Here is a 22,645-nt window from a genome sequence, read left to right on the forward strand (position 1 = left end):
GCCCTCCCTTGAGGCCGTGTGGTGTGGTGGAGCGAGGCCTCTTGGGGTGCCGGGTGCCTGCCCGGCCAGGTCTGTGGGCCGAGTGGGGCCAGTGGTGGACTAGGCTCGTGGTTTCAGCCAGCACTTACCCCGGCCTTGCCTTGCCCAGGCCCTCCTGTGCCAGGAGGAGAGGGCCGCAGGCTGGTGTGCTGTGGGTGGCTCTGGGCTGGGCAGGTGGGCTATGGGCATGGAAGGGTTGGGCTGGTGCCCAGCTGGTGGCCCACGTGGCAGGATGGGAGGTGCTCAGCAAAGCGCAGGACTCGGGGCCTGTGACAGTTCAGCCTTGGGGGTTCTGGCCGGGCTCAGGGCCCCCGGGGCCTGGAGAATGGACCAGGCACGGGCTGGATTCAGCTCACCGGAGGCACCCGTCTCCCTTCGTCCCTCTAGCCACCTGAGCCCCCGACAGACCCTTGCCGAGGGCTCCCCTGTGCCGTCCTGGGCCTGGGCCTTGGACCCGGGGCAGCTCCCACGTAGAGAAGAGGCAGAGCCCCTGGGGGGGGGCAGGCAGCCAGCCACCCCACTGGGGCTCTGACGGGGACCCCGATGGGGCTGTGGGGCCCTCCCGGGCCTGGGGAGAGACGGGGGTGGGGGGGGCACCGCTGGACAGCCCTGGGCCGCCTCGAGGCTCTCGGCCAGGGCTCCCGTCCTCGTGGAGGGTCCGCCTGGGGGACAGAAGTGGAGAGCACGGCCCCTCCCAGCTGACCTGCCCGCCCCTGTGTCTGCAGGTCCAGGTCTATCAGCGGCGCCTCCTCGGGCCTCTCCACCAGCCCGCTGAGCAGCCCCCGGGTGAGCCCCCCGCCCCGACAGGCCCGGCGTGCACGGGGGGCAGGGGAGGCTCCCAGAGCCGGGGAAGCAGGCCCCCTTCGCCAGCTGCTGGGGCCGCCCGCGGTTGCCGCTGCCCTCGCTAACTGCACGTCTTTGTTTTGTTTCGTTTTGTTTGTTTTTCTCCTGTGTTATTTGTGTACTTTTATGGCACCCGCTCCCACCCCCACGCCTGCCTGCCCCCGCTGGTCCTGCCTTGGGGTCCTGCTTGAACGTTGCTTTTCTGGTTCTCCTGGTGCCGTGTGTGCATGCGGGGCGGGGGTGGGCGCATGCACGGTGGCTCTCGGGGACCCCTCGCGCTCTGATCCCTGCCCTCCGCGCCTGCCCTGTAGCCTGTTAGAAAGTTTGCCCTGCCCCCCCCACCCCCCGAGAGCCCCTTTGTGGCCTGCCCCCTGGCCACCTCCGTGGAGCCTGAAGCTTGTCGGAGCGCCTCTCGGCCCGGACACACCCTCCCTCCACAGGCCACCTCGCGGCCCAACCCCAAGACCCAGACCTTGCCGAGCAAGGCCAAGCTGACCGACAAGCCGCTGCAGGGCACCAAGTCCAACCCACTCCCGGCCGGCACCCAGGCCCGACCCCCTGTCCCGGGGGGCCTAGGCCCCCAGCTGGCCCTGCCCCCGGGCCCGCCGACCATGCCGGCCCCCACCCGGCTCCCACCCGTTGGGACTGAACCGAACACCAAATCTGTCCCCACCATACAGGTGACCCCTCACCCCTCTCCAAGGGGTAGTCCCCTCCCCACCCCTAAGGGGACGCCCGTGCACACGCCCAAGGAGAGCCCGGCAGGCACACCCAACCCCACGCCACCGTCCAGCCCCAGCGTCGGAGGGGTGCCCTGGAGGACACGGCTTAACTCCATCAAGAACAGTTTCCTGGGGTCACCTCGCTTCCACCGCCGGAAATTGCAGGGTAAGCGGAGGGGAGGGGGGCCGGTGGGGCAGGCGGGGTGGCAGGGGCCGCCCCCTCCCCACTTTCCTGGTTCACCCCATCACCAGCACCAGGCAGTGGCCTGAGTCGTCTAGGCCAGCAAGGGCCCAGGCAGCAGCTCCGATGCCTGCTTACTCCCGAGCCTGCTCATGGTGCACGTCGCGGGCCTGGTGGGTGTGGCCCGGCCGGGCTACCTGAGCCCAGGGAGGGGAGCCAGCCGAGGGGCGGGTGTGGGCGAGGACAGTCAGAAGCCCGTGGGACCGGGGCAGCGGTGGCCAGCCTCCTCCTGCACGCTGGGTGCCGAGGGTCGGTTGGCAGCTCCACTGGCTGTTGGAGCCTATAGCACAGCGGATGGGCGGGTGTGGGGGGACCATGGCTGGCTGTTGGTGACAGCAGGGCTGGCTGGAGGCTAGAGAAAGCACAGCCCGATTATAGCACCGTGGGACTGCCCCGCGGCCCTAGGCTCTGGTGGTGAGCCCCCAGGAGCCTGGGGGGTGGCTCCCTAAGACCCTGCCCGCAGTGCAGGGGGATCCCTGGTGGGGGAAGGGCAGAGGGTCACCACGCCTTCCCTTCCTGTCCTTCCCATGTGCACAGTTCCAACACCCGAGGAGATGTCCAACCTGACCCCGGAGTCGTCCCCAGAGTAAGTGGCCACTGCCCAACGTCCACTGTGAGCCACTGGCCTCCCTCCTGGTGCCCAGACACCGAGTGCGTGGGGAGGCTGGTGCTGGGTCCTCCCACATGGCGGGCTGGGGACCCGCGAGGGCTTTGGGGTAAAGCACCCCAGCCCCTCCGGGTGCTTATTCCTTCTCCCCGTGACCCTGTGCTTGCCCCAGGTGCCCCCTCCACCTCCTGCCTCTGGGACACCTCCTCTCCGGCACTCACAGCTCTGTGTCCTGTGCTGTGAACGCCAGGTCAGGGAACTGGGTCTGGGGTAGGGAGCCTGGCTGGAGACCAGGGAGGGCACGGCCCTGCCTTGGAGACGGACTGCCGCACACCAGCCTGAAAGCCCGGGCTCCACACTGGGGGAAGCGTGTGGACCCTGAGCCCGAGCCCTGGTGGCCAGGCGTGCTCACGACTCTCTGGGCGCAGGCTCAGCCCTGGACGCGCGGGGCACAGGGGGCCTGCGAAGGGCTGGACTGTGGTGCTTGCGGCAGGCAGCCTCCGGGGAGGGGAGCGCTGGGCCGTGCTGACACGGGCTTCCCAAGGGCGGAGTGGAGCTCAGGATGCGTCCAGGAATTTGGGGGCTCGTCAGGATGGAGGGTCTCAAGGCGAAAACATGGCGCTGGCCGAGGAGGCGGAGGAGGAAGCGGGCTGCGGAGGGTGGCACTGCGGGAGGGTGCCCTCAGCTAACCATCGCCATTGAGGAGGAGCAGGTCCCGAGGGAGGCGATGGGCGAGCGGAGCCACAGCCACCCCGCAGCTGGCTTCAACTGTGGCAGAGACCCTGGAGAGGCCCCCCACCCCCACCCTCCTGGCCCTCGTGGTGGCCTTGGCCTGCGGCTCTGGCAGCATGGCGCAAACAGGAAGCGAGGCGTGGGTATGGGACAGGGCCAGCGAGGGGAGCAGGAAGCCGCCATGGCCTCACACGGGCAGCCTATTCGAAGGCCACGGTCTTGCTGACTGAGCAGAAGGTGCCGCCATGGGGCAGGCTTCACGCGGGGCCTGGGGACGCGGCGCCTGCAGGCAGGGCGGACACCCGGGCCGCGGCAGGTGCGGCGGGCGGGCCCCACGCGCTGGGTTAGGGCCTCGTCGGTCGACCCTTCCTGCTGCTGTCACCACTCACAGACAGCCCTGTAACAGGACTGCTGTGCTGGCGGACAAGTTAGGTCCCACAGCACCTGATGCCCCGAGGCCTTCCCGTCCTTGAGTCCCTTTGGGGGCCTCGCCCCTCCTGGGGGTCCCGATGGGACCCGGCCGGTGCGCAGCCGCCCAGGGAGCTCGGTGCAGCTAATCCCCAGCGCCGCCTCCTACAGGGGACATCCTCGCCGGCAGCGTGTCGGTCAGGGTCCCCCCACCCGGTGGGGTGCGAGCGCACCAGTGTGTACACGTGGGGCTGTTTCTCGGAACTGGCTCACGTGCTCGTGGGGGCCGGCAGGCCTCAGGCCGTGGGTTCGGCAGGTGGAAATAAGCAGGTCTGGGTGATGTTGCAGCCCCGAGTGTGAAATGTGCAGGCGGGGAACCCCGTGGTGCTCTGTCGAGCGGAACTCCTTAGGGAAACTGCAGCCTTCCCTCTCAAAGCCTTCACCTGGTTGGATGAGGCCCACCACATCCTGGAGAGTGGTCTGCTTTACTCAGAGACGCCTGGCTACCGCACGTCTAAGCAGCAGCACCTGGCAGCCGCCCGGGTGGCCGAGCTGACTTGTGGAGTCGACCGGCAAGAGCCTCTCTGGCTCCCTCAGGCACGGGACTGTTTGTGCCAGCTGCCCAGCAGCTGGGCTCCCAGGGTACAAACAAATGACGTTTTCAGTGACTCTTCTGTCATCTCTGTCAAAGCAGGGGAAAGAGAACCCGCGGCGGGTTCCAGACGGACTCCCGAGTACCTCTCGGGCTGCAGGCCCTGGGGACGGGTGCTGGGGCAGAAGCCTGCGCTCCAGGGCCAGGAAGCAGAGCAGAGGGCTGGCGGGGACGCAGGAATGGGGGTGGGGGGATGTGCACTGTGGGGTCAGGGTCCCCGAGCTGAGCAGAGGCCGCTTGGGCCCGCAGCAACGTGCCCGGCGGGGCCCTGCCTGTGCCTCGCTGGCTGCCTCGAGGTCTGAATGGGCGTGTTTGATGGCTTGACGGGCGGAACTCGGGTCCGGTGTCACTGATGCGGTGAGAGACGGCGAGACGGCGGCCTGGAAGACCGCTCCAAAGCTTAGCGGCTTCAACGACACGCGTTCCTCCTCTCGGGCTCTGTGGGTCAGGACCCCGGGCGGCCCCGTGGGCCCCCTGCTGCAGGCGGTCGGCGAGCTGTGGTCCTCTCAAGGCTCAGCAGGAGCAGGGCCTGCGCCAAGCTCGTGTGGTTGCGGGCAGGACGCGGGTTCCTCGGCTACGGGCCTCTCCGTCGTGTTAGCTGGCTCTGTCACGGTGCCGTGGGGACCTGCTGGCAAGCAGGAGTCGCGGCCTGTGCAACGTGTTCTTGGAGGCGACATCTGTCACTCTCGGGGCTCCCAAGGGAGGGGCCGGCACGGGCGTGTGAATGCGGGAGGCAGGACGGTGGGGCCAACCGAGGGTCTCCCGCGCTGGTGTGCTCTGAGCACGTGGTGGCCCCAGACGCAGGGCAGAATAACAAGGCCGGACGGAAGACAGAGGACAGTAAGGGAAGCCCTGGGCGCCAGTGAGGTGAGGGGCTCAGCGTGTGCGGGAGGATGCGGCCCCTGCCCTGCCCAGTAGAGCAGCTGGGTTGGAAGCAGCCTCCGTGTTCCACGGGGTGAGCGGGCTGGGCAGCAGGAATGCGGACGGCCAGGCGGCCCCTGGTCCTCCAGGACAGAGGGTGGCCCCCGGGGAGCCAAGGCTGCCCCGTCAGGTGGGAGGGGCACACAGCCTCCTGGGTGCTCCATTCTCCATGCAGCGTCCCCCCCCCATCCATGTGTCCACGTGGGTGCACGTGTGGGTGCAGAGTTCCCCGGCCAGCCGCGACCCCCTACCCTGGCCTCCCGCGCAGCCCCAGGGCAGGGGCACCTCCCTCAGGGATGGCGTAGAGCCAATTTCCCCAAAACTCGGTGGCTGAAGCAGGAGTGAGGCTGGGCTCTACCTTCCTTTGTGGTGGGTTCTGCTGGGCACTGCCCAGACCCAGGCGGGCACGGGAGGGGGGCGGGGGGGGAGGAGTCGGGAGGCAGAGCAAGAGTGGGGGATGGGGAGGGGGCAGCAGGGCAGTGAGCCGGCCTCGGCCTGGAGGGGAGCGCGGGCCTGTCCCCAGAATCTCTGCCGACAGTGAGCAGACCCTGCCCCCGCCCCCGCCCCCCCTGCCCAGGCTCGCCAAGAAGTCGTGGTTTGGGAACTTCATCAACCTGGAGAAGGAGGAGCAGATCTTCGTGGTTATCAAGGACAAGCCCTTGAGCTCCATCAAAGCCGACATTGTTCACGCCTTCCTGTCGGTGAGCCCCCACGACCCCACCCACCTGCGATGCGCATGCCACACAGCCACTGGCTCCCACTGCCCTGGCTGGCGCCTGAGGGTCACCACGTGGGCCCCTGGCCTGGGGCAGGCCGCGGGCTCCTGAGGAGGCACTGGTGTGTTGGGGGCGGGAGACAGGTGTGCACGGAACAAGTCATGCTGAGCTGGGGCTCAGAGTGGGGCTGGGCCTCGAGGGCCGAGGGCCGGGGGTGCTGGGGGCTGGGGTTGAGCCCCGGGGGGGGGGCACCTCACTGAGACCAGCAACCATGGTAGCAGCTCCCCAGGGAGGGGACGTGGGGTCTGGACACAGAAGGCCCTCTGCTGGGTCTGGTGGACATACCGTGGCCTCGGGAACCGTCCCAGAGGCCTGTCCCCTGTGTGCTCTCCGCCCACCCCCACGTGTCTCTGAGGGAGGCCTGGTGGCTCATAGGGTGGGCTGCCCTCAGGCCCTGGGCGTGCTCCTTTTGTCTTTGCGAGACCTTTGAGTGTGTGAAGCAGAAAGCCCTGAACGTTTTCTTCCGGGTCCTGTCAGGGGGCCTCGCCCGGGGCTGGGTCCCCCAGGACCACGGCACCCCTGCAGCTCAAGCTGGGCCACCCCAACCAGGGTGGGCAGGACCCGCCAGTGTGGTTCCCTGGGCTCAGTGCGGCCTCGGCCCTGCCGTCCCGGCTGCGGCCAAAGTTCCCTTTGGGCGAGGGGACAGCTTAGAGCTCTGACGAGAAGTCTCCGGGGGCCAGGAGGAGCCAGCAGCAGGCCCGGGGTGGGGGGCAGCCTGCCTGCTCGCCTCCTCAGTGCCCCCAGTCTGGGTCTCCCTCTCCCTCAAGCCCTCCCAAGTGCTCCTCCCAAGTGTGATGGGGATTCGGCCGACACCCCGTTCAGCCTCCTGGCACGGCTGCTCTCCTGAGCAGCAGAGCGCCGTCCTAGGGGTAACCCCCCCCCCAAGGCAAAACCACCTCCTGAGTCCGTCTTCAGGGGCATGCCCCCTTGCTGCCCGTGACTCAGGTGCACAGGGGCCCCTCTGCCCGAGCTCAGCGATGGCCAAGTGGCCTCAGCCTCCGGAGGCACCTTCGCAAAGCACAGCACAGGCTTTAGCCCTGATCCTGGCCGCCACCGCCGCTGCTCTCAGGGGCCTGCGCCGCCCTCCTTGTTCCTGCCTCCCTGTTCCCCCCCCACCCTCTGCTCTTCCACTCGGCTCTCGTGTCCCAGCCTGCACGGAAGTTCAGGGTTAGGGGCTCCAGCCTGGTCCACACGGTGGTGTGGAGGACCGGCTCGGGCACTGCACGCTCACACCACCCTGCCGCCCCGCAGATCCCCAGCCTCAGCCACAGCGTCATCTCCCAGACCAGCTTCCGGGCTGAGTATAAGGCGACAGGGGGCCCGGCGGTGTTCCAGAAGCCGGTCAAGTTCCAGGTGGACATCACCTACACCGAGGGCGGGGCAGCGCAGAAGGAGAATGGCATCTATTCTGTCACGTTCACGCTCCTGTCAGGTGAGCCGCTGGCCCAGGGCACGGGCTCCGGGCTAACCCTGGGCCTGGGCATGACCCCCTATCTCCCCCAGGCCCGAGCCGCCGCTTCAAGAGGGTCGTGGAGACCATTCAGACCCAGCTACTGAGCACACACGACCAGCCCTCCGCCCAGCATTTGTCAGGTGAGGCGGGGGCTCAGCTTGGGCTGCCCTGCGGGCTGGTGAGCAGGGGTGTGGCCCCCTCCGACGTGCCCACCTCGCTGCCCCCCCAGGGGGCAGGGCCCTCCCCGGCGCAGTGGGCCGGCCCGTCTCTGCACACCCAGGGAGGTAGGGCCCAGCACACCACACTGAAAGGCGCCTCTTGTCCACTGTAGAACCCCCCCCGCCAGCGCCAGGACTAAGCTGGGGTGCTGGGCTTAAGGGCCAGAAGGTGGCCACCAGCTACGAGAGTAGCCTCTGACGCTGGCAGGTAAGGTGTCCGGCCCCGCCGCAGGGGCAGGGAGGGGGCTGCGGGCAGAGCCTCTGGCGAGAGCCAGACTGGCCCCAAGAAGGGCACCCCGTGCCCGCTCACACATCCAGCGGCCAGCTCCCGGCCCTGGACAGACCGTCTAGGCCCAGCACCCAGGCTGAGCAGCCGGACACGGGCAGCCTGGCCCCAGGCCGGTGAGAGCAGGCTCCAGAAGAGCAGTGGCCAAGGGCCTGCGGGGAGCCTGCCACCCTCCGGGCTCCCCCAGCCGTACCCTGCGAGGCTGTGGGCCTAGCGCCCACGCTGGCTGACACACGGTGGGGCTACCTGCCACCTGACTTCCCCGTGACAGGCCCGTGATCGTCTGGCCTTGAGCAAGACAGGGGGCGGGCTGAGTGCCCAAAGGAAGAACTCCCCAGCTGGGCCTACGGGGGGGGGGGGCGGGGGGGCGGTGGTCACACAGGGAGAAGGGGCTGCCCAGGCCTGGAGGTGCTGGGGGTCCGAGAGCCCGAGGGTCCTCGCTGCTCAGCACCTGGTGGGGAGTGGGCTACGTGCCCGCTGCAGGGGTGGGTGAGCCTGTGTAGGGCCGGGTGGGCATGGGCACACGCAGCTGTCCGTTAGCGAGGGTGTGCGGGTCCTGTCAGGATGGTGGTGAGGCACTTGTTGCCGCGACGGCCCAGTCTGGGTTTAGGGTCTGGGGAGCACGGCGACCAGCACGAGCCCTGCCTCTCTGAGCACCCCCTCAGGGGGCCCCTTTTCCAGCCTGGTGGGGTCCCAGAGGCCAGACCAGCCCCGCTCATCCACCCTGCCCCTGCCATCCTCATTCCATTGTATGTGTTTCACCCTTTTCACCCCCAACGTGTGCCTCCTCACCCCACTGGCAGGTCAGGGCTGGGGTGCCCCCAGCATGCTAGCCCTAAGCCCACGGAGTGGGCTCTGGGAGCCAGGCTGGCACCGGAGGCAGGGAGCAGGGGGGACAGGCGTCAGGTGCCTCTGGCTCCCTGGGAGCCTGCAAGGCCTCCACATCAGAGCAGAGCAGGGCTGACAGAGGGAAACTGAGGCCAGGGAAGGACAGAGCTTGTTGAGGGAGGTGAGCGAAGGCCAGGGCCCGGTGTGTTGCCCAGAGGGTACCCAGGCCTGCTCCTGGCTGGGTCATTCTGCCCATCAGCCGGCGTCCCTCTTGCCAAGTACCAGGCACAGCAGTGAGCAAGGTGGGCGCTACTCTTCCCCTGGGCTCCACACCCCACCGCAGTCCTGCCCCCGCCCCAAAGCGGGGGCCGCTGTTAGTCCTGACCCCACTCAGCCTTGCGTCCAAAGCTGTGTCCCTGCAAACTCTCGGGTACCCCCTCTGGGCTCCAGGCCCGTCTCCCCTGACCTCCTTCAGGGGGTCTGGGACCTGGGGAGCCTAATCCAGGATCCTAGCCCATGCCCTGGCCCCATCCCTAGGCCTCCTGTACGCTCTGGCCTTTCCCAGCACCCTCCCTCCCGGTCTGGACGCTCTTGTCTGTCGAGCTCAGTTCTAGAGCCACTGTGAGCAGGGGGCAGAAGTGGGGGCCCCTTAGCTATAGGGCAAGAGACCCGGTGGTCACTCCAATTGGGGAAAGGAGGCCAAGAGCTCACATCCCACCCAGCAGAGGCCCCTGTGAGAGCCTTGAGGAGCCCTACACTCTAGGCCTCTGGAGCACCAACACTCCCAGGCCCAGCAGAAGGGAACGGGAACGGGGTGCGAGCACGGGCTGAGGGGCAGATACAGCTGCCTGAGCTGCAGAGTGGCAGGATGAGGACACTCACCTGTCCAGAGTAGGCCACAACCAGAGCCCTGAGCTTCTCGGTTCCAGAGCACATGTCTCGGGCCCAGGGCAGGACAGAGGAGACGGAGGGCCAGGTGGGTGCGGGGCACCCGATGGGCAGGGCCCCGTCCTGCCCTCAGGCGCTGGTTGCAGCAGGACCCTCCTCTGACCAGGATACTGCCCCACCCCCCTCACTGCCCACAGTCTGAGCCGGCCACACCCCAGGCTCCACACCGCCCCCCCCCAAGTCCCACCCAACTCCAGCTGGAACCCACCCTACCTGCCCCAACCCCCCTGCTCTGGGCTCCTCCCCTCCCAGCCTCCTAGCCTCCTCCTCCAGCGTGCCAGCCCCCGCAGCACCGGCCCCTCCCCCCCGTGGCCCCGCCCCCAACCCGGGCTCTGCCCCTCCCCGAGGGCCCGGCCAGAGGCTGAGGGCAGTGCCTGGCCTGGGCTCCGAGTGGGAAGACTTTTTCACACGTCTCCCTCCCTCCTTTCTCCATTCTGTGCTCCAGACACCACTAACTGTATGGAAATGATGACGGGGAGGCTTTCCAAATGTGGTAAGAACCCCTCACGCTCACCTGGGATCCCCCAGCCTGTCACCCCCACCTGCAGCCCGCTCCTGGCTGGGTGCTACCCCTGCCATCCTTAGGGCCACCCTGGGGTCCCTGTATACACGTGGGGCCCAGACACGCACACTCGGGCCCCCCCAGCCCCCCCCACCTCTGCCAGGAGCAGCTTCGGTCACCCACCCCCTAGGGCAGCCACTGGCCCAGCCCTAGGATCCAGGCAGGCCAGGAAGGGAACCCGAGACTCAGATCAGTCAAGGGTCTCCACGCCCCAGGGCCAGCAAGGGTCTGTGTGGGCTCTGGTCTGGGGTCTGGGTGGACTCCAGACCTTGGGCAGGAGGCTGCTGTAAAAGCTTTCTGTCCACTGGAGGGTGGGGTGGGGGAGGGTGCCGTGCACGCACTCCCCTGCCCACTGCTCCGGGCTGGGGGAGTCAGGTTTAAGAGGTAGAGCGGAGGCACCTGGACAGTAGGACAAGGCCCCCCGGTGGGGGTGGTCAAACCATCTCTGCCTTCTTCCTCTGGGATCAGGGCCCCCACTCTGGCTGCCTGCCCCCAGCCCTCCCATACCCAAGCTCTCCATGCCTGTTCACCCATCCGTCCATCTGTGTGTCTGCTGCTGACCTCTGTGTCCATGCGGTGCTGCCTGGGCTGGCCGGGGGCCGGGCTCCAAGCCTCCCGGGAGGAGCGTGGCGGGCACACTGGCTCCAGCCTCCCCAGCCCAGAGAAGGCTCCCTGGTCCCGTGCGAGGGGGCAGCCGGGGGCCCCAGGGTCCTGCTCAGCCCTGGGGCTTGTGGCAGTGGTGGCTTTTCTGCCTCGGTCTCCAGAGTGGGGCTGGCCGGGTGGCCAGGCCATGGGGCGGCTGAGGTGCAGGGGGGGCCAGGGCCTCAGGGCCAGGCGCGGTGAGGGAGGAGGGGTCTCTCCACCTGCTGCCCCCACCCTCGCTTGCTGCCCACCTGCCCCCCCCCCTGCCTGCCACGCCCGGCTCAGACCTCATCTCGTTGGGTTTTCTTTCTCTCGTGGAGACCCTTTCGTTCATTTGTTTGTTTGTTCTCTTTCTCTCTCCTTACCCCCCTTCCTCTTTCTCTTTTTTTTTTCTTTTTTCTTTTTTCTCTTTTGTCTTCTGTTCTGTGTACCCAGGCAGCCCATTGAGTAACTTCTTTGACGTAATTAAACAACTTTTTTCAGACGAGAAGAACGGGCAGGCGGCCCAGGCCCCCAGCACGCCCGCCAAGCGGAGTGCCCACGGCCCACTCGGTGACTCCGCGGCCGCTGGCCCCGGCCCTGGAGGGGACGCCGAGTACCCAACGGGCAAGGACACGGCCAAGACGGGGCCGCCCGCCGCCCGCCGCGAGCAGCCTTAGACACATAGCCCCCTCCCCCAGCACGGCCCTGACAGTGGCCCCCAAGGCCGCCCCGCCGCCCGCCCGCCCGCCGCCGCCCGCCCGCCCGCGTGGACCCGGGGCCGCGCCCGTCCGCCCGGCTAGACTGTTGCGGAGCCGGGGAGGAAAGGAAAGGGGGCACCGGGGGCCAGCGCCTGCGGCGGGGCCCGTCCGTGCTCGCTCTTTCTCTCACTGTCTCTCTCTCTGCCTGCCTCTGACAACGCCACTGTTTCCGCTCTGATACCAGGAATTATCCCGAAAAGTTAACATGTCACCTCCACGAGGCCGTCCTCTGTGCTCCGCGCCGGACACCGGCTGACCGAAGGCAGCTGCCGCGGACCCGCCCTCTCTCGTCTCCTGCTGCTGCCGCCCGCGGCGAGGCCCCGCCCACCCGCGCGCCGCCCCGCCCCGCCCGCGGCGAGACCCCGCCCACCCGCGCGGCGGCTCCGCCCCGCCCGCCCCGCCCGCCCCGCCCGCGGCGAGGCCCCGCCCACCCGCGCGGCGGCTCCGCGCCGGCCGGCCGGCCGGCCGGGCTCCGGACTCGCGGCGACCTCTCCGGCCGGGCCGCGGCGGGCGGGACAGACGAAGTCAGCCGGCCCGCCGGCCAGCCTGCACGCGGCCTCCCCCGGCACGGCCCCTGCCTGCAGCCGCCCGCCCGCCCCGCCGCTCGCTCGCGTCCACCCGCCCCCTCCCCCCCCCCACCCCTTCCCCGCTCGCCTGGGGCTGCAGCGTGCTCTCGCGCTTGGCGACCCTGCCTGGCCCGGGTGGACCCTGACCCTGCAGGCACCGGAGCCGCCTGCCTGCTCCACGGCTGGCCGAGATCAGTATTATTTATTTGCTGTTTTAACTTATTGAGTTTCTTTCACTTCTCTGTTCAGGGAAGGGGCAGCAGCAGCGTCCTCCTGCCATCTGTGTGTCTTGGGCAGGGCGGGGTCTGGGACCGAGAAGGCGCCCTGAGGAGGGAGCCGTCGGAGCGCTGGGGGGCGGCGGGGGGCAGGCCGGTGGATGCAGCGCCGGCAAGCTACTGTAAACTTTAAAGAATTCCTGCAAGATATTTTTATAAACTTTTTTTTCTTGGTTGTTTTTGGAAAAGGGTGTGGGGGTGGGGGGAGCCGCTGGGGCAGGGCTAGGTTTTGTGTTCAGGTCTTTGCTCTTGGTTCTTTCTATATACATACACATATATATATTTAAAGAACGGCGCGGTTCGCTCTGTCCCATGTTCTGTCCGGTTACTGTGTAGACGCAACTCCAGTCCCACGGGGTGGGGGGGTAGGGACGGGGCAGGGCGCTGTCTCCTAGCAGGATGGCCCTGCCCAGGGCCCCTCTGTCAGGCCCAGGCTGGGGACCATCTTGGTTTTGTCTGAGAGTGGGGATCGGAGGAAGGCCCTGGGCTGGCTCCCACACACGGGACAGCAGAGGCACCGCAGGGTTTTTTACTAAAATGACAAAAAGTAAAAAAAAAAAAGAAAAGAAAAAAGTTGGCGGCGTCCTCCGCAGTGTGTGTTCTCTGTACACAGCAAGGTCACGGGGTGTGGCCGCCTCACTCCGTCCCTGTCCCCAGCTTCTGCTTGTTTCTGTTGGTGGGCCCGGTCCCTCCAGGCTGGCACAGGCCCCCGTGGTGTTGAGAGTGCGCGGGGGGCCTGGCCGCTGTTGGGAGGCACCAGGCCAGCGGCGGGCCAGGATGGCAGGTTGTGATTGCATGCCTTCGCTGTAACGAGTCCACTTTGCTTTTGGTGTGTCTTCCGCCTCCCCGCCCGCCCTGCCCCCCTCCCATCGTGGACAGCTTTTAATGCTTCTGTTACATTGACCCCCCCCCCCCACCACAGGCTGGGATTTCAATACATAAGAAACAATTAAACACCTATAACAGCATAAGCCACGCGGTACAAGCGGGAGGGGCTTCTCCAGAGACAGAAGACACCGAAAGCAATACCTCTTGTTAGCCTTCCTCTTTTGTACTCGGGACACACGCAGACGTCACGGAAACGAACAAGCCCCACCCCGTGTATCCCCTGTCAAATAACTGTGAGCAACCTTAGTTCTGGAACAATAAATTCCTTCAGTAAAAATACCCGACGCCAGTCTCCGTCCAGGCGGGGGTGGGGCAGGGATGTGGGACAACTGGGTCCAGCTCTTGTCCCCCACGTGCATTCCTCTGGGCTCTGCCGGGTGTGGACGCTCCAAAGAGGCCAGCCTCCTGGGCGGAGTTGGGGACTGCCCCCCCAGGCTGCCCCAGACCGAGCAGGGATCACGTGCTGGGCTGGGGGCAGGGGAGGCCCAGGGGCACAGGGGAGCACGCCTGCGGCTGACGTGGAGCGCCGCCCTGCCCTGCCGCTGCCGCTCTAGTGCCAACCCCTGACCCCATGGGGTCACCCTGGCACCTGGAGGATGGACCTTCTTTTCGCTCCTCTCTTGGTAAGGGGCAGATGGAGTGCCATGCCCCACGGCCCTGGAAGTGATGGGCGAAGGCTGCTGGCTGGCAGCCCCAGGAAAACCTGGGCTGGCCTCTTCCGCGGAGGAGAGTGGCCCGAGCCGTGCCCACCACGCCTGTCAGCCACATGGGCACTATGACCACGCACCGGCCATCCATCCCCCACCAGCTCCAGGGCTGCCCAGCCCCAGGTCGTGCAGGAGCACTTGGGAGTCTACCACAGAGCCCTGAGGATGGGCGAGGAGTGGTCCCCGACGAGCGGTCCGAACAGAGACCACGACGCCCACGGAGCCCTCCCAGGCCTCCCACACAGGCACCCTCTCCCTGTATGTGAAGATCAGGCACAGCGTGACCGCGTGGGCACGTGGCTTCGTGGCAGGGCCTGACTACACCCAGCTGTCTCCACAGCAGGATCCGGCCGCCACGGCACTCACATTTGGGGCCGGGTGGTCCTCTGTGGCGGCGGGGGCTGACCTGCATTCTACAGAACATCAACACCGTCTCTGCTCTCCCCCTGCTAGATGCCTGTAGCCGCCCCCTACCTCCGTGTGACAAAACCACTCCCCGAGGTGGCCACGTGGCCCCTGGTGAGCGGGGCCAGCCCCGGAGCCCACGCTCCTACGCCCTGTGCCATCTTGCTGGAGCAGAGTGCTGCCAAGGCCCCGGGCGCCTCTGCCAGAACGACGGCCTCCAGCTCGGCTCAAGGCCCTGGACGTGAGAAAGAACCTGGGGTTGCGGAGCTGGGTGGGCTCCTCCCGTGCTGGCCCTGGAACAGCACCGTGCCTCTGAGGGGGGTGGGCGCCCAGAAGGTACTTCCGAAGGGCTGAGGGACAGGCTCCACTGCAGTCACTGAGCTGCACGGTGTCCCGTTAGCCGCAGCTCAGAAACAGGCTGAAGGAGGGGCCTCAGTTGCTCCAGGTCAGCTGGGCATGACCACAGAGCTCCCGGGGGCCTGGGCTGCCGGCCGCGGGAGCAGTTTCCCTGACCGGTGGCTCTGCATCTGCTTTACCCAATGAGCGGCGACGCACAGACCTCATCCTCCTCTACTTGGCCCTCTGAACACTGCAAAGTGTCAGCCGTAGCGGGCCACGTGACGGGAATCCCGAGTATCACAGCACGCCTGCCGCCTGCCCACCGCACCCCTTCGTCGTGCCACCCCCCTTCTGACGCCAAGCTCCCTCTTGGTTGTAAGAAACAGAAACCAAGGCAAGCGAAGCCAAAGACTGTTAGTATTAATATTTACTAATATAAAGTGTATATAAGGAACTTGCTATGCAACAGACACTGCCCTGAGCACTTACACTGAGCAGTAAGCCAGACGGTCCCCACGCTATTTCTGCAAGGTACAAACTGAAACGGGGACTTACACCGGAAGGGAGACGGTGGTGGACCTGGCACCCGGTAAGAGGACGGTCTCTCAGGACTGTCAGTTCTCAGGCACCGACACACGTTGGGGGCCAGCCATTGCTGGCCTGCGGCCCCAGTGAACAGACACATGCCCCGCCGCCCAACCCCCCAGGAGCTCTGAGTGCCAGCAGGTGGCAGAGGCAGGGTGGAGGCCCTCGAGGAGGATGTGCTCTGCTCTGCTCAGAGCCTGCCCTAGACCGTGCGTGCTGTCAGCTGACAGTGGAGGCAGAGGGCCCCACAGGCTCCTAAGCTGTGAGACCGAGCGACTGCTGGTGCCCTGAGGCCTCAGAGCTTGGAGAGGGGGGCGCACCCTCAAAGTCCCGCAACCCAGCTTCAGGGAAGGGTGCTACAGCATCCCAGCTCACACTTCTCCCACGCCAGGGAGCTCACTGCCAGCAGCGGCCCAGCCCTCGCCAGTGGCTCCGCCTCTCCCTCGCCCTGCAGCTCAGTGCCCACTCCCCTCTGCCCTCACCCCAGGCTACCAGCCCCACCCTGTGGCTTCTCCCCTCCCCCCACCCCCATGCTTCCCCTTCCTGGATCCACCCCACTCCCCACCATCGAGTCGAATTTCTGCCGGTGTGATTCATCAAGGGCTGGAGGTTAGCAGGGAGCGGAGGAGATGACCAGTGACAGGAAGAGAAAGAACCGGTGGGGAGCATCAGGGCAGTGATGGCGGCCGGAGGAGAAAGGCAGCTGGGACGGACGGAGGCGAGGGAGGCGGCACCTCTGACCCGGGCAGTGAGCCCGCCTGGGGCTCAGGTGGGATGGCAGTCTATGCTGCTGTCTGTCCAGCTCATCCTGGGTGTCGGGCCCTGGGCTAAGTGCCTTCAGAGGCCATCTCTGTGCGCCCTCAAAATGACCCTCCAAGAGCTCCATGGCCCACCTTCAAGATGTACTAGTTTCCCACCTGCTGGAATAAGTGAGCACAAACTTACAACGCCGATCGTTACCAAGTTCTGCAGGTCAAGAAGTGGGTCTCACTGGGCTACAATCACGGCCTTGCCAGGGCTGGCTCCTTCTGGAGGTTCTGCAGGAGAATCTGTTTCCTGGTCCTTCGCGGCTTCCGGAGGCACCTGCATCCCTTGCGTAGCGCCCTCCTCCACCCTCAAGGCAGGGGCACCAGGCCAAGCCCTCGTCCCGCCCTCCGGCTCTGGTTCCCCTTCTTCTGCCCCCTCCCCCAGTTTTAAGGAATCCTGTGATTACACTGGGCCCAGACAATCTCCACATCTCAAGCTTATTAGCAACTTCACTCCGTCTGCAACTTTAAACCTTTTGCTGTGCAGGTAATATGCTCACAGATCCCGGGGACTAGGGTGTGGACGTCTGGAGGAGACCTCCTTCTGCCCCCTGCAGACGGCCCTCTAGCACAACCACCTCACATGGAAAATTACCCCAAACTTTGAGGTCCCCCAAACTCTCAACAGCATCAAGTCAAGCCCCAAACGTCACCTAAGTCACTCCGTCAGGTATGGGTGACACTTGCATGATCCATCCCAGTGCAAAACCCCTTTCCACGTGCCATCTTTGACACAGGAAACGCTACCTGCTTCCAGAATACAAAGGTGGGGCAGGCACAGGACATTTCCATCCCCAAGGGGGAAGACAAGTGGAAGGGGAGACAGCGGAAGGAAGTGGGCGTCACTGGGCCCAGCCAGGCAAACCCCACGAGGTGCTGGCAAGGCCTGGGAATAACTTTGTGGCTCAAGGCTCTCCCCTCTGGGCTCGCAGCTCCCCCTGCAGGCCACGCTTTCTTTCAAGAAAGGCAGCCCAGCAGCTGCCGCCGGTTCCCCGTTCCCCCGAGTCTCCTGCCCACGGGGCCTGATTCCCTCCTCCCTATGCGCCCTCATCCCATCTGGCAGGGTTTCTGGTGCGTGAGATTCTCAAGCACGGCATGGGTCTCCTGTGTACGCCATGGGGATTTGCTCCACAAGACGAGAGGCGCCTCCAGATCCTTCCAAAAAAATCTTTTCTTCTGTTTTGGCTTTTGCCGAGAGGAAGGAGGCGTCTGTCAGTCATGCGTACAATCTCCTCCGAGTGCCCTCCGCAGGACTGAACGCTCTGACCTTACTCATCTTGCCCAGGTATTAACCAAAGGCTGTCCAGCTGCGCCCTCGACTTGTTCTCTAGAGCACATTGTCTCTGACCATGAACCTGCCGTCCTTTGGCTTGGCTAAGTTCCCAAACCGTCAAGTGCCAGGTCCTTTTGGTTCAAGAGCTCTGCCTTCCGTCTGACTCTCCTCCCCCGTGTCGCCACGAGCAGCAGAGCAGCAGGAAACGACGCTGCGCAGCTACACTTTGCTTGGAAACCTTCTCGGCTAAACATCCACACGGACTGCTCCCAAGTCCTGCTTTCCTACAACCGAGGGGCAGAACTCGGCGGAGCTTTCCACGAGGTAATGCTGCACATCCAGCCTCCGTTCCCGCTGACATGGGCCCCGCTGTTCTGGGCCCTCACCGGCAGCGCCCCACATCCCTGCTTCTGCCGACAGACGCTCGCGCTGGCTCCGGGCAGTCCTCAAGGTAACTCACCAGGGTTCCTCCATGGCGCCCCTCATTTACTCCTGGGTCTTTGGTAGGGGACACATCAATGTCCGGGCCCCCTCCTACCAATCGTCTTGCTTCAGAAAACCGAGGCTTTTTCTACTGTGCCCCTCAAAATCCTTCCAGCCTCTGCCACTGCCGCACCCCAAGGCCGCTTCTAAATTTTATGTGTTTGCTGCAGTAGCACCCCACCCCGGGACCGAAATCTGCATTTATTTCCTGTCCCCGCTGTGGCTGCTTACCACAAACCTAGTGGCTTACGTCGCAGCTCTGGAAGACAGAAGTCCAAGATGGTCCCTACCGGGCGACAATCCGATGTCAGCATAGCTGCTTCTTCCTGAGGCTCAGGGGGGAGAAAACGTTTTCTTCCTCTTCCAGCTTCTCGAGGTGCTGCACTCTGACTCAGGGCCCTTTCTCTCCCCTTCATCGAGCCTCTCCCTCCACTGATACGGAGTCCTGTGTGCTTTCTCGCTTTCCGGGAAGAGCTAACGACGGGGTGTGGGCGGGTAAGCGAACGGCTTGTCGGGGCAGAGCGGGGACTCCACTCCGGGTGCGCCCACCGAAAGCTGAGTCCTCAGCACGGAGCCCAGCTGCCCCGGGAGCGCCGCATGCAGCCACTTGCCGTGCGGGCCAAGGAACCAATGCAGAGGCGAGAAGCTTCCCGAGGCTTAAGCGGGCCAGGATGTTCTGGCTCTTGCAGCAAAGAGCCAGCCAGCTGGAGGAGGGCACAGGGCACTGCCCTCGCCCTCAGGAGGTGTGCAGACTGCTCCTCATCCTGGCTGCCTGTCCCTTCCTGGGCAGACTTTCTGAGGCCCTGTGCCAGTGCTGTGCCCACGGATCCCACAGCTCTTTCCCGAGTCAGAGCTACACGGACCATGTGTGTCCTGGACAGCTTTCTGCAGATGCAGGTGTCACACACGTACACTCACACGCAGAGACCACGACTCCCACCGTGTACGGGGTGTTGGCGGAAGGAACAGGACAGCCGTCAACAGCCAGAGAAGGCAGTCCCCAGGCCAGATGTCAGGGCACGGCGCCCTCTTCTCTCTCCTCTGCCCACACAGTACCTAGACCGACTCCAGGGTTCAGGTACCCCCTCCCCTTCTGCTCCCCAAGCCCGGCCTTGCTCTCCAGAGCTCTCCCCTAAGCTCACCCCTCGGACCACACTGCCAGGCCAGCGCTAGCCCTTGCAGCAGAGCCCCCGGGGCCAGGCTGGCCAGGAAGCCCCCCCCCCCACTCCAGAGCACACTCTGGGGTCCCTGCCACCTGCACAGGAAGGCATAGCACGAGAGATCACGCCCCCCCCCCCCGGACACTCAGGAGACAAGGCATGACCCCCACACCCCCAGCTTCCCGAGGTCCTGCAGGCCCAGGCTGTGGACACGGCAGGAAGAGCCCAGCCTGGGGTGGGCAGAGACCACACGAGGGGGCGGGAGGCAGGCCACCTTCAGTCTGGCACCAGCCCTGGCACTCTCAGCAAGGGTCATCGAGACGCCGAGGATACACACAGGCGCTGACCTGAGAGAATTCTTTTTATTACGACCGACCGAACAGGTGAGCGGAGCAGGGACACCCAGCCTTCCGCCAACAGCCGCTTCTCCACACAGGCCGTCCGTCCGCCCAGGCACCTCGGTCCTAGGCCCAGCTAGTCCAGGGGCCCTCGTGGGCAGCAGGGGCAGGAGAGAGGGGGACATGGCCACAGGGTCAGGGCCCCTGTGGGGCACCCCCGGCCACGCCCACCCTACCCCACCTGCTCTGAGCCGCCAACAGCCAAGATCCAAGCAAGGCCAGGAAGAGGGAGGTCTGAGGGGGGGATGGGGCGGAATCTCTAGAATAACCCCACCCTGATGCCAAACCAAAGCGAGCCAGAGTCCCTCCTGGGAAGGAGCCCCGGCTCTCACTGGTGTGTTTCTCTCAAAACAGCAGAGCCCTCAGGGGAGGCGGGGGCAGGCGCCACACGGAAGACCAAGGAAAGGAAAGCCCCACAGGAGAAGGAAACTCAGACCGGCAGTCCCATGAACGCTGTCGAGCGAACGAATGAAATCCGAGGGTCCTTCTTGACAAGCGGCACTCATCCATCCAACAGGACAGCCCCGGCGGGGGCCAGTCCGACGCGCGGCCTGCCGGCGTCCGGGGAGCCCGCGCTCGGCGCGCCCGGGGCCGGGCAGGGGGGGCGGCGTCAGCCTCTCAGACCTCCCGCCGAGCGCGCCCGGGACGTGTGCGCGCACACGCAGGCACACGGACCACCGTCTCTCTGCACACGTGCACGCCTGTCCGGCCGGGGGCTCACCTCTCCTTCACGTGGTTCTGTGCCCCCGCGCCCCCGCCGCTGGCCCCGCCCCCGCCGCCGGCCCCGCCCCCGCCGCGGCCCCCCGCCGCCGCCGCTGCACAGCACCTCCGTGAGGTCGTCCATGACGGCGGTGTCTTTGGGGTCGAGCAGGTTGAACTCCCTGGCAAAGAGGATGAAGTGGACGTAGAGTGTGTTCAAGTGTCCGTGCAGCTCAAGGGCCAGGGTCTCCTTGAAGTGGGACCAGTAGATGTGCGCCAGCACGTGGAACAGGTACTTGCAGATCTTCTTCACCAGAGACTCGAAGGAGCTGGGGAATTCCCTGCCTGGGGAGAGAGCCCACCACGTCGGGTCACCGGCACTCCGCTCGGTGGGCCACGTCCTGCCGAGCTCCCACCAGTCTGGAAGGAGCTGGCTGGGGGGGGAGCGGGGGGGGGGGGGACCGGCTGTGCAGGAGCCTTCTGGAGGGCCCCCCCCCTACCTCCCACCTTCCCCCCATCGGCAGGCGCTCCAGTGACCTGTCGCCCCGGGCCTGGCTCCCGGAGCTGCGTGCCTACTGACCCGGCAGGTGCCTACTGCTCCGTACCGGCTGCCTCTGCATCGAGGGGCCTGCCTCAGGCCACCCTCAGCCTGGCCCTGGCCCTGGGATTACGTGTGCTTCCGTGATGGATGCTCTCGGGGCCCTCGATGGGGCCGGGGCCACGGAGGATGACGGGAACCAAGATGCACGGGACCCTCTGGCAGCTCTGTACTGGCCTGGAGCCCCCGCCACCACCACCGCTCCTCGGCTGGCAGGCCGCAGGTAAGGGGGACTGCCATGGCCCCAGCACACGGCGGGTGGAGGGGGTGGCAGAAGCCACGGGTCCCAGAGCCTGGGGTGGGGATGGGGGTCTCGACCCAGGCCGAGCTGACCCTGCCAGAGGGCACCTGCCTGGCTTTACAGCCCCAGCCACACGGCTGCCCCCTCCCGACAGGTCTGGCTCTGTGTCCTCCGCAGCCACGCCTGCCTAGCAGGGAGGGGCACCCAGCACCAGGGGAGGGACGTACCGTATTTCGTGGGGAACACGTCCTCATCAGTCACCAGCTTCTGCACAGAGCTCATGACAAAGTCGACGTACTGGGGAGCGGTGCACTTGACCTTCTTCCCCCGCTCATCGTACCAGTAGTACTGTCTGTGGGGACAGAGAAGGCCAGTCACGGCATCACCACAGACACGCAGGCCCCACCCCCGGCCACAGCCTCCTTGCTAATGGACAGGCCCTGGGAGGAGGCCAGCCCTCGATGGGGAAGGGGACTCGGCCCCGGCTGCCACTTGGCACCAGAGCCACCCACTCGGAGGTGGAAGGTCTGGGCTGTGACCGGGGTGTAAGGTGGCACTCCCCGGTACCTGCAGGGAGGCCAGGCTGCATGAGCGCCTGGTGCCGTGTGCCCCACGAGGCCCAAGAACGTGAACAGGCAGGGGAGCTGGTCAAGACGAAGCCCTCGGAAGCTGGAAAAGCTCCCTGTTTTCCCCCAGGAAGGGAAACTCCTGCAAGGCCCTGCCGTCGGTTAGAACGCCCGCCCTGGCGCCCTCCTCACCACAAGGTGGCTCTGCCTCACCCCTATCCTGCCTGCCCAGGCGTCAGTGCGGGTGCATCGGAGCACCTGAGGACACCCACACAAAGCCCTTTTCTGTGTCACTCTGGACAGCCTGTGGGGTCCCTGTGCCAGGAAGTGGAGCCCGGCCTCTAGCGGCCAGGCTGAGGCCCAGGTCTGCAGTGAGATCCGGAGGACAAGGCCCAAGTGCGTGGGCAGCAGCACAGACACCTGCTCCACCCATTCCCCACGCCCCCCCCCCCCCCGTCCCCCACGTGATGGCAGATGCACCTGGCCACAGGTGCCGGCATCGGAGAACACAGCTGACCCCAGAAACTGGGAAACAGGTCCCCACAACATGAAGCCCCGAGACACTGGCTCCTGAGGGATGACGAGGACCGCCCCGTCTGGAACCAAGGAAGATGAGATGCTCCGTTTCTGACGTTCCTCTTGTTTGTTTTCATTTTAAATCACCACGCAGGAAAGATGACCTGGTGGCATGTGGTCCCGTGCTCCTCACCCATGCGGACGGCTGGGTGCCTCCCACAGCCGGACACAACTCATGCTGCCCTCCTGCCACGGCCCCTGGTCAGTCCCCCCCCGCACACCAGCGACGTCCCCCGGGGACGCCACGTGGCATCCTGAGCTGGGGGGTGACCCGGCCATGTCCGTGCGCACATCTGCAGCCCCTTCCTTCTTACGCTGAGACGTGCTCCTGTGTGGAAGTGTTGGTGTGTCCAGCCACTCACCCGCTCAGGCACCGGCTTGTCCCCGGCTCGGGGCGATGACGGTTCAGGCTGCGACACGCACTCCAGGACAGGTTCCTATGGGAGCACAAGCTCTCACTTG

The 22,645-nt window shown here is 66.0% G+C and overlaps 2 protein-coding genes across 5 annotated transcripts in view; one reads left to right on the plus strand and one right to left on the minus strand.

The window, feature by feature from the left end:
• The window catches only part of BRSK2 (BR serine/threonine kinase 2), a 61,145-nt gene extending 49,251 nt beyond the window's left edge, over positions 1 to 11,894 (plus strand). Inside the window, exons 13-20 of one of the 4 annotated variants that reach the window (XM_047100604.1) lie at positions 765 to 825; positions 1,563 to 1,770; positions 2,383 to 2,431; positions 5,743 to 5,866; positions 7,193 to 7,373; positions 7,445 to 7,534; positions 10,120 to 10,167; positions 11,803 to 11,894. In XM_047100604.1, coding sequence (XP_046956560.1) covers positions 765 to 825; positions 1,563 to 1,770; positions 2,383 to 2,431; positions 5,743 to 5,866; positions 7,193 to 7,373; positions 7,445 to 7,534; positions 10,120 to 10,167; positions 11,803 to 11,822 — 781 coding nt within the window. In that variant the 3' untranslated portion in view covers positions 11,823 to 11,894. Of the gene's footprint in view, positions 1 to 764; positions 826 to 1,562; positions 1,771 to 2,382; positions 2,432 to 5,742; positions 5,867 to 7,192; positions 7,374 to 7,444; positions 7,535 to 7,725; positions 7,812 to 10,119; positions 10,168 to 11,313; positions 11,554 to 11,802 lie in introns of those variants that run through there. The other 3 variants (XM_047100601.1, XM_047100602.1, XM_047100603.1) reach the window with 3 other exon arrangements.
• Positions 11,895 to 20,133: 8,239 nt separating this feature from the next.
• Positions 20,134 to 22,645, minus strand: part of MOB2 (MOB kinase activator 2) — a 69,990-nt gene continuing 67,478 nt past the window's right edge. Inside the window, 3 exon segments of the mRNA XM_047100567.1 lie at positions 20,134 to 20,310; positions 20,312 to 20,547; positions 21,269 to 21,393. Of these exon segments, the coding sequence (XP_046956523.1) occupies positions 20,221 to 20,310; positions 20,312 to 20,547; positions 21,269 to 21,393 (451 nt within the window). The 3' untranslated portion in view covers positions 20,134 to 20,220.

Source organism: Lynx rufus, unplaced genomic scaffold, assembly GCF_022079265.1.
Source record: "Lynx rufus isolate CCGP_SWC_20201006 ecotype Redwood Valley unplaced genomic scaffold, mLynRuf1.p SCAF_50, whole genome shotgun sequence".
In the NCBI taxonomy this organism is placed as follows: Eukaryota; Metazoa; Chordata; class Mammalia; order Carnivora; family Felidae; genus Lynx; species Lynx rufus.